This window comes from Physella acuta, unplaced genomic scaffold (assembly GCF_028476545.2).
Source record: "Physella acuta isolate Inbredline_101_S28 unplaced genomic scaffold, ASM2847654v3 ptg001272l, whole genome shotgun sequence".
Lineage (NCBI taxonomy): Eukaryota > Metazoa > Mollusca > Gastropoda > Physidae > Physella > Physella acuta.
Window position 1 is genome coordinate 276472 of NW_026732787.1, and position 10809 is coordinate 287280.

General features: G+C 33.3%; 1 protein-coding gene across 2 annotated transcripts; it reads right to left on the reverse strand.

Moving 5' to 3' along the window:
• Positions 1-3302: 3302 nt before the first annotated feature.
• Positions 3303-8795, reverse strand: LOC131957844 (angiopoietin-related protein 1-like). 2 transcript variants are annotated; one of them, XM_059322650.1, is made up of 6 exons: positions 8654-8795; positions 7267-7319; positions 4888-5007; positions 4606-4722; positions 3868-4177; positions 3303-3443 (listed from the first exon to the last, which is right to left on the reverse strand). In XM_059322650.1, the coding sequence occupies exons 1-6, from the start codon at positions 8730-8732 to the stop codon at positions 3424-3426; spliced, it is 699 nt and encodes a 232-aa protein (XP_059178633.1). In that variant the 5' UTR covers positions 8733-8795; the 3' UTR covers positions 3303-3423. The 2 variants fall into 2 exon arrangements, with proteins under 2 accessions (XP_059178633.1, XP_059178632.1); XM_059322649.1 differs by lacking the exon at positions 3303-3443 and having other exon boundaries at positions 3709-4177.
• Positions 8796-10809: the final 2014 nt, after the last annotated feature.

Sequence of the window (10809 nt, forward strand, 5' to 3'; positions counted from 1 at the left end):
CAAGATATTGACCATCGCCATTAAGAAATATGCCTATTCAACCAAGGTAATGGCAATCTCCATCAAGATATTGGCCATCTTCATCAAGGTATTGGCCATCTACACCAAGATTATAGCCTTACTCCACCAATATACTGACAATCACCACAAAGATATTGACAATCTTCACAATGATTTTGAACTACTGTGCGAAAAAAATTGGCAATTAACAAGCCATTTTAATCATCTATTGAATTATTTTTAACACAATGCATCAATACATTTAGCCTGTTTAGATTATGTATTTATATCTGTGTGCGTGATTGTGTGGGTCTTCGCGTTGTTAGTATTTTTATGGGTGTGTGTCATGTAATGCGTCTATTTTATGTTTGTTAGTATGTATGTTTATTTATGTGCGTACGTTTTCGTATTAGTGTGTATTTTATGCTTAAGTATCTGCTCTTTTAATTGTCTGTATGCTTGTTTATCTGCTGTCAAACTATCTGTGAGCTTGTATGTGTGTTTTCTTGTGTTTGTGTACGTATTTGTGTTTCTAACATTGAATAAAAAGCTCCTTTCCTTGTTCGATCGATACGATATTAACACAACGTGGTTAAAATTTGATCATTAATGTTTTTAGACGTCTACGAACGAAAACTCTCCAGCAAGATAAATGTTCTGCGAACTTCTTTTTTTACAAAATTCCTATAGATTTATCTAATTAATTTTTGTAAACCTCTATAACGGATTAGGGGCAGAACGGTGTTGGGTCTATGAAGCTCATGGTTGCTTAACAAAAAGTCCCAATAGCTGATGTTTTGCAGATTGTTCTTAGATGGACAAAAGCTATGGAAGCACTTCCAGAAAGAAAAGCAGGCTGACATCGGAGTCACAGGCCTACATGGCACTTAACAATTAACACACGAAATACTGAATCGTTGTTTATGAAATATCTTCGAACATCTATCTATAAACTACTAAAACTTAAGTTTGTTTACATGTTTGAATATCTATTTGTTTGTTTGTTTGTTTGTTTGTCTGATCGAGTATTGTGAATAGATCTACTCTATCTGGAGAGCTGTAAAATAGTATGTAGGTAGAGAATATTTTTTTTATTGCAAACAGACTGTAAATCAAACATTTATTTAAAGAAGTTAATTAATTTATTGATTTATTCATAGGTAGATTAACCACATTTGTTTTAAAGTTTTAGAACAATGGCTTAACTTTGGCTGAATAGTGATGTTTGATAACTCTTTTTTTGTTTGTATGTTTTTCTGATTTGTTATTGGGGAGAATCTTCATTATGTGTAGAGCTGTAAAATAGTATTTTGGGTGGTAAATATTGTTTCTTCTTAAAAACACTGTTAATTACAAACTAATTTAAAGCCGTTAATTAATGTATTGATATATTCATGGGTAAATTAACAACATTATTATAAAAGTTTAAAACAATGACTTTAGTAATAGTAAGAAGAATTATTTTACTTTGTACAACAATGTTTTCAATTATTTTTCCCAAGGCCTACATGTGAATGATAAGGTTGACTTTCAGGACCTCGCGGGGCACAGGGCAGGTGAAGTAGAGTTCACCTGTTTGTTTGTCCTTAGCATATGAAGGGATAGTGTGGTCAGAGACATGCTCGTCTGGAATCGTTTTCTTAAACGATAAAAACATGTTGTCTGAGACTTGGCGGGACACTGGGCAGGTGAAGTAGGGTTGAGTAAGTCAGCTGTGACGTCAGTATATTAAGGGATAGTCCGAAATCGTTGTTTTCGGTGTTTTTTAAAGATAAAAAACATATGTTTGAATGTGGTGTCTGTTTTTTGTGACGATAACTGACACTGCAGTAGCGTAGCGAGGGGGGTGGGGGCGGGGCGCCGTCCTTAGGGGGCGCCAAAATGGGTTGGAAAAATAAATTGAAAGGTTGAGGGGGGTGCAAATTGAAAGTTTGAGGGAGGGGTGCAAATCGAAATCTGGAGGGGGAGGGGGGGTGGTGCACATCGAAAGTTTGAGGGGGGTGCATATCGAAATCTTGCCGGGAGGGGCGGTGGGGGTTCAAATCGAAAAGTTTGTCCCCGGGCACCGGGAAGGGTCGCTACGCCTCTGAGTGTCAGACGTGATGTTTTTTTATGGATGACCCCCGAAACCCACAGTTATCCAACAGATGACGGGTAGTCTAGTTACAATTAAAAACGAAGCACTAGAAGAAACAAACATTCATGGTTCTTCCTTAAGCCAAAGTTTATATTGTCCAGGATTTAAGGCTATCAAATGTTAAGACGATGTTTATTAATATCTTGTATGTTTGTACTACAGCTGGCACTCTTACAAACCCGGAAATGACGAGTTCAGAGCCAGGACTATAGAGCTTAGGTCTAGGTCGTCACGTGACCAAACAATCGACTACGTCCAAACCAGGTGGCCAGATACACTAACCTTATTTCAATAAGGATACATTTAAAAGCAGGCTCTTAGTAATGCATTGATTCCTACACAGATATGTATATGGCTGTCTGCTAATCATCGCAGATTTATGCTACACTCGATATACATATAATTTAACTCCCTAACACATAAGCTACACATAAAGTTCTACGTCATGCTAAATAAACTATACGTCTAGTTTTATACCCTCCTACGTAGACTACAAGAGTAGTACTCAATTCACAGATCATGAGCGATTTTTTTAATCGCTCATCTTAGTGATTTCAACTAAATAAGTAAATAATCATGTTAGGTATAATTTAATGTTGTAACTGAAACAAAATACTACAAATCAAGAATAAAATTGCTTTTAATCAGATTTGCTTATCTTTCTTTACGGGATATACGCAACAGAAATTTACCAAAATCCTGATCTTCGTCAAAATGGGTTTCTTACATTGTCCATTTAGTTTATACATTTAATAAATCAAGCATTATTTTCAACAAAGGCCCGTATCTCTTGGTTCACCATGTATTGTTAAAGATACTCATCTCATAGCCTCGGAAAATAGATGACAGACGTGGGATTTTATATATAAGGTTACTACGTATTTCAATGAAATGCACGACCATAGAATAGAATGTGAAAAGTTTTAAATTGTAAAGTGGATTTTATGAATATCAAAAATGTTTGGACGTTGGCAGCTTACACAGCTAAATAGCTGAGCAGATTGATTTATTGGCTTCATTTTCATTACATAGTATGTGTCATGAAGGACTTATTACAAATATTTATTGTATATTCGCAAAACGACAAACACACATTTTAAAGGAACATAAAACAAGGCTATTTACTTTTTTTTTAATCTAGGATCTTAACTGCTATTGACATGTTTAAAACAATTGTGAACAGGATTTAAGTTGACTTAGTTTTAATGTTTCAAAATACAAGATGCATAATTATTTTCAATACAATAATTTTAGATAACAATAACATGACCATTTTTGACGGTAGTCTATGTCCGAATCTTGAAACCTTAAACATATGAAATAAAAATTCTAATGAATTAAGACTAATTTGATTCATATATGCAACACATTTTTAAAGGTAGTAGCAGAGTTTCTTTCATGCATCTCTTCAAGGGGGTGGAAGCATTACCAATTAATTTTTCATTCCCTCCTTCTGAAGAATGTCTACACCCCCATCATGATGAATTTTTAAAAAAAATATCACGTTTATACAGGGAATTTCTTTATACTTTAACCGATGTCTATCCCCCACACCTCCACCAAATGTATCGTCCGCCCTCCCTTAAAAGCTTCAAGTGCCCCACCCTTAAAGATATATGTCTGAAAGAAACTCTGGTTGGTAGATGGTACAACTTTGACTTAACAGCCGCACTAATAATTCTTCTTTCGAAGTTTCATCTCCACGGACTGTAAAGTGTGGACTTCTTTACCTAGTGCATCCCAGTGAATGCCTTCATATCTGCTTGTCTCAACCCATACACCATTTAAATATGCGCTGTAGCATCGGTTAAACCACCAGCCTGCTTCGTAATGTGCTGCGCAATTATATCCGTCAGACCTGTCAATTGTGTAGAACTGGCTGTTATTATGTGCATTTAATGAATTGCCAGCGGTTCCAGAGTAATCAGAAATAGTAAGACGGAAGCGGTCGGCTTCATTTGCAATCCTGAAGGTGCCGTATTTAGCGTAGTAGGATCTGTTTTGATACATCATATCAATTCTCAGCTCATAATTGTGTTGCTGTAAACAGTATATGATAGTAAGGTACACCATACACATCATAAGTTGTGAGATTAATAAAAGTATTTATATAACAAAGCAAAAAAAACAATATTTAAAATTTATTTTTCACAAATTCGATTTAAAAAATGAAAAAGACGTTTAAAAAGCTTTTGGGTGTGGACATTAAGCGCCAACGTAGTGTTATAGAATCATTTTTCGGATTTATTTTACGCTTCCAGCAATAGGCTAGTCTAAAGACATACGCATAAAAATTGAATTTGTTTATTCAAAAACGTCATTTATCCAAAAAAATATCAGTATTGAGTGTAATGAAACAATAGCGATCGAAATGCACGAAAATACGGTTAACCTATTTGGGAGTATGAAACTGCTTAACACTTAATATCGATAAAATGTAATTAAGAAACAGATCCGTTTTTACCCACCGTCATTAGCAAGTAGATAAAATCCAGTCCAATCCAGAAGTCACCACTTAACGTGCCAAATCCTTCTTTGTATGTTTGCCAGTTTTCCTTAAAATTTACACCAGGGCGAATTCGACGCTGGAAGATTTTTATTTTTAGAATTTTAATAAAAAAATAAACAATACATTTTAAGTGACCTGAAAAAAAGACAATTTTATAAAAACTTGCATTCTTTAATAAAAGCATTGGTCACTAAAATATAAAGGGGTGTCTGATATATTAAAATATATCCATAACATATACCTGCATAAGAATCCAACCACCTCCGTCTGTTTTGGTATCGCATAAGAAGTTTTTCCCAAACATTGTCATAACTTCCCGATCTGCATAGCAAGGCTTCATTTTTAATTTCTCACAAACTGGCTTTAAAAAATGGACATTGGTGTTATAATCTTTAAAAAAATGTATGTTACGGAAAATAATACTTAGCATAATACTAGGGTGTCGTCTACGATTTTAATCTTAATTGTTAATTAAGATGACGTTAAAAATTTAAAATTACTTTTATTTCCCTTTAATATGATACCAATTTTATGTATCAAATTTAAGTGGTAGCCTAGAAAATTATTTGTGAAAAAACGCGTATGGTTTTTAAGCGTATACGATGATATGAGTGATAATTTCTGATATGGTGGGCAAGTTTTCAAGGAGTGTTTTTTTAACCGTCCAATCACTGCTAGATTTCTTCCCATTCAAATACACGGCAGGCAAAAAGACCGGGATTAATAAGTTGATGGCTCGATCAGGTTATTTTTTGTATATTTTGTTTTGACCCTGCATGATTTTTTTTTAAATTAATGAAATTAGTTTAGAAAGACGCAATACATAATTTTCTATATTTTAGAGTTTTCTATTATAAAAAATAAAACAATCCACGTTTTGTTTACTTTTATTATGTTCTGCTCGATATTCTCAGCGATTAGACCAAAATAATGTACAAATGTCAAGTTCATTGAGAAAACTAGTTTATCTATATAGTACTAAAACTCAACTTTGTTTACATTATTGAATATTTAATTTTTTTGTTTTTTTTTTGTTTTGTTTGTCTGTTTGGCAAAAGGAGAGAATCTGCATTATGTATAGAGCTGTAAAATAGTATTTAGGTAGAGAACAGGAACAGTGTTTTTTTTTTACCAAAAATGTTAATGACAAATTAATTTAAAGACGTTAATTAATATACTGATATATTTATTGGTAGATGAACCTCAGTAATTATAAAAATTCAGAACAATGACTTTATTTCCTGGTTCTCAGCGTATGAAGGTATAGTGTGGCTAGAGCCATGCTCGGCCGAATAGGTTTTTTCTAAACGATAAAAATATTTTGTCTGAGACTTGGCGGGACATTGGGCAGGTGGAGTAGAGTTGGGTAGGTGTAGAGTTTACCTGTGACGTCAGCATATGAAATGATAATGTGGTCTCACCCATGCTCAGTAGAAATCGGAGTTTTAATAAACAAAAATATGTCTGAGTTGGGGAGACAATGGGCAGGTAAAGCAGAGTTTACCTATTTTTGTGACCTCAGAATATAAATGAATAGTGTGGTCAGACCCATGCTCAGACGTAATCGGTATTTTTCATAGCGTAAGTAGATCTAAATCAAATTTGAGTTCATTTCTTTATATTGTAGAATCGGAAGATGACGCAGTTAGTTTTGTGTACTTTCCATAGAGTAAATATTAGTGCCGGCATTGTTAATCGCGTTCTTATCACAACTATAAACACTTTTCTGGTTGTATAATTAAAACAGTTTTTCTACATTCAAATATGCCTTTATTTTTTTAAATTTTCTTTTTTAAATAAAACATTTTTATACATTTAAAACATATTCCATATTATTTTCAACAAAAGTCCGTATCAAATTCTCCATATATCGCTGAAGATACTAATATGATAGCCTGTAAAAATATATTGCGGACAGAGGGAGAGAGAGAGAGAGAGAGAGAGAGAGAGAGAGAGAGAGAGAGAGATAGAGAGAGAATTTCGAACATGGCCTTTTTACAAAACTTATTTATAAATGAAGAAGCGTGATTGTGTTAACATCATAGAACGTTTAACACACGAAAAGCGTATCATCCAATGTAGAACACTGACTAAGCTCATTTTTCTACATTTTTATTATGGCAAGAATTAAAATATACTTTTAAATAATGCTAATATATATATATATACATATATAAATATATAAATATATATATATATATATATATATATATATATATATATATATATATATATATATATGTGTGTGTGTGTGTGCGTGCGTGCGTGTGTGTGTGTGTGTGTGTGTGTGTGTGTGTAGAAATACGGAATGTGTTGAAGTATTTAGAATAAGTATGCCGTCTTGTAGATCTCAATAGTGTTAATTTTTTTACTATATTTTGAACGGGTATTACTATTTTTAAAAAAAATTGCAATCGCTTTTGGTATCTTTGATTAGGCTTTAAACTTTAAAATTGTTAATACTCTTACAATTATATATTCTATATCTTTATGTATTATGATATATAATAAATATAGTGCTGATTCTAATAAAAAAAAGCTACTATGAACAGAAACTGTATTTATTTTAATAACTTATTTCGATAAAAGGCCAAGAAACAAAATACAAAAAAAAACTTACCGGAGGCCCAGTCAGACACATTCGTATTGGACAACGTGGTGCATCGTAAACCCCTAGTTTTGGGGTTAAAAAATAACAATACTATTTTTAAAAATGTGGAGAATAATGTTTATTTCTTAAAAAAAATTCATAAAAACGTTTTAATAACAAGCTTTTATGTAATGATGCACTAAAAAGTAGAGAATAAATTATACACTACTATTTAAATTACTATAAAGAAAAGCGTGGGTCACTTTAGTACATTAATACCTATTGGATACCTTTACTAATATTTGAGAAGAGACCCACGCTTTTCTTTATAGTAATTTAAATAGTAGTGTATAATTTATTTTCTACTTTTTAATGCATCATTACATAAAAGCTTGTTATTAAAACGTTTTTTATGAATTTTTTTTTCAGTATTTTACATGTTTTATTTACAATAGAGTTACATGACTAAAAACCATTGCGCGGCGCCTACTGAACATCACGTTCTGATCATCACGTTCAGTAGGCGCGCAATGGTTTTTGAACGCAGCCATTGAACGTGATGGCGCAGCTATTGAATAAAGGTGATGACGCGTGTGGTGTGGTTGGCTAGACATGCCTACTAATTCGGTCCAAATTTTTATTAATTCATAAAAAATTAATTAGGCATCCAATTAAGTCAAATTTAGTTTCAGATTGTATTGTCCTGATGTCTTGACCCATCGGCCAAGTGTGAATCGTATCGGTCAAGTAGAAGTTTCCGAATTTTCACTCCTGCGTTTCGGTCTTGACAGACTTACGACTGACGACTGACGAGGAAGTGAGTTAAATAAAAGCTTGTAAAAAAGCCATTACTTCGTACACTTCCCCTCTATGCGCCAGCCTCTCTTTGCTTAGCACCAAGGGTTTTTCTTACACTAATTAGGTACCTATGTTTACCTCGATTGTTGAATTATACTTCATGTTATTATGTTATATATATATAATTATATATATATAATTCTCTTCGTAGAGACATTTGAAAACACCACGCAGCTTAGCCATCACCCTCATCCCCACCTGTCATTTGAGCTGTGGTTCACCCCGAATGTTTACAATCGAAGAGCAGGGTTAGTGACCGCTATTAGGGGCAGATAAATTGAAAACGATTTGAAACGAAGAGAAGGTAACAATTTATGATTGATCTTTTCTTTGTCTGTAAATGTAAATGGCACCATTCACTGTACGGGAAGGGGGAGGGCGGGAGGTGGTAGTGTTGAATTAAAAAATTATGAATTGCTGAAAATAAAACAACTAGATGGTGGCGCATACTACGTCGCGGGTCAGCTCGTATATATATATATATATATATATATATATATATATATATATATATATATATATATATATATATATATATGTAAAAGAAACAATGACTCACCGTTCCAGTGCTCAGCGCCAGTGTATAGAGATTGTAGTGTGATGACAAGTGCAACAACTAGCAGACCTGTAAAAAACATGTTGTGTTCAGTCAGCTCGTTTGGAGATGGTGTGTTTGCCACAGTCTCCTATAACTTGTGTTAGCCACGTTGTCAGATTGAATGAACGGATCACCAGACGACAGATGCTTTAATGATTAAATATATTTTGTTAGAGTTGATTAATCTTTAATTTAGAAAACTGTATTTTAAGACATGGTTTTAAGACATGGTATGTTATCACAGACAGGTAAATTTTGCTCGTGTGACCACATATGCATGATGTTGACATGTATAAGCTGTATTTAAAAGTATATTTTAATTCTTGTAATAATCGATTTAATAAAATAATATTTATCCATATCTATAAAAGTAAAGTTGGGGGATGTTTGTTTATTGTTAACACCTATTAGATCGGGTACTGCAGGTAAATTCCAGGGAAATTATTCTTGACAAATTTTGCTGTTCACTCTCATTTAGACATAATAATTAGAGTCATTTCAATAATGAACTTTAAAGTGACCGGAAATTGACCTTGCTGAACCGCGGCCTTTGATAAGTATACATTTTTTAATGTTCTTGAATTAGGTTGATCATTTTCAGATGAAAAAAAATTGCCGTTTTGTAAGGTGCCAGCTAGAGCACCGTTATTAGCTGGAAAAAATCTAATTAAAGTGTAAAATATGGAAACCTTTTATCTATCAATTTTATTTATTAAACCGTACGCTACTGCATCAGAAATTTTAAACTTCTAATTTCTCAAGTTCTTTGTCTACATATAAAAATAAACAAAGAAAACATTTGGATCAAATAAAAAAAAAGATTAAAAATAATTTCATCAACCTAGCTGTAGCAGTAGTCAAGCTATAGTGTTCACAGACACACACACACACACATCCACACATATATACACAAATACGCACACGCACTGAGACATACGGACAAAATTACAAAACTATGACTCTCCGATTCAGGAGTTGTAAAACGTCGAGATTTGTTAAAATCTCGACTTTTTAATTTCTCGTATACGAAGTAGGCCAATAGAGAAAAAATTGTAATAGTGAAAACAAAAAAATCGAGATTTTTGCATATCTCGACGTTTTAGACCTCCCTGAGTCGGAAAAACATAGTTTGGCAATCATTGCAGGCCTAGTTTATCACTTAACTTAAACCTAGATTTAATCGAGCCATTATATTACTTTGTGGTTAAGGTTAGGTTTAATGTAATATAATGTCAAATCTAGAATCAATAGGTAGACCATAGGTGATAATATCCAATTACGGTTTTGGTGTGGTCGTAATTGCTTAAGGCGATTACCTGTAATATTACAAGTTAATTTGGGGGGAATTATCTGGACAAAAATGACCAAGAGTATTATCATTCTTCCTATATGTTGATAGCTTGCTCAAAAACAATATTTTTGGTAACTATACTTTGTAGATTTTAATTTTACTATTGCGTGATGACATACATTTGTTAAGTGTGTCTTATAATTGGTTGTGTAAATAATGTTTTTGAAACTAGATCTCGTGTTAGAAAGCGATGACATTCGTTTTCTTTTTATTTAATTTACAACTACACTTACCCTTACTTTTATCTTTAACCATAAACATTATCGAATATTATCTTATTCTTACGGGTCATCCATTTATGACGCCCCCCCCCCCCCCCCAACACACTCGTCCACAAAAGTCAATTATTTGAAAACCCCCATGCCCTACAACTAGGGTAAATGCAAAGTTACTCAAAAAAATATAGAGTACGCACAATGTGTAATAAAAAGCCTATATAAGTAAGGAATCACTTTCTAACTGCTCTGTGCATGGTTAAAAAAACGAGTAGTGATATTGAGTGCGGTAGCCAGTAGATCTCTCAATGTCTCCAGCATGTCCTTGAGGTAAAGGCTTGTAGGACATTTCGATCTCTGGCCACAGCACAAAAATACATATAAAGGTTATATGGAAACAGCTGGTTAAATAAGGTCAGAGTAGATTGGTGTTTAATTTAGCAAGATCTTTTTCCAGAAGATGATGTAAAATTAAACCTAGGTCGATGGGTTAAAGATAAACATGTGTTAGAAGGTATTTCCTCTAACACGATTAAGTATACGTGTCAACG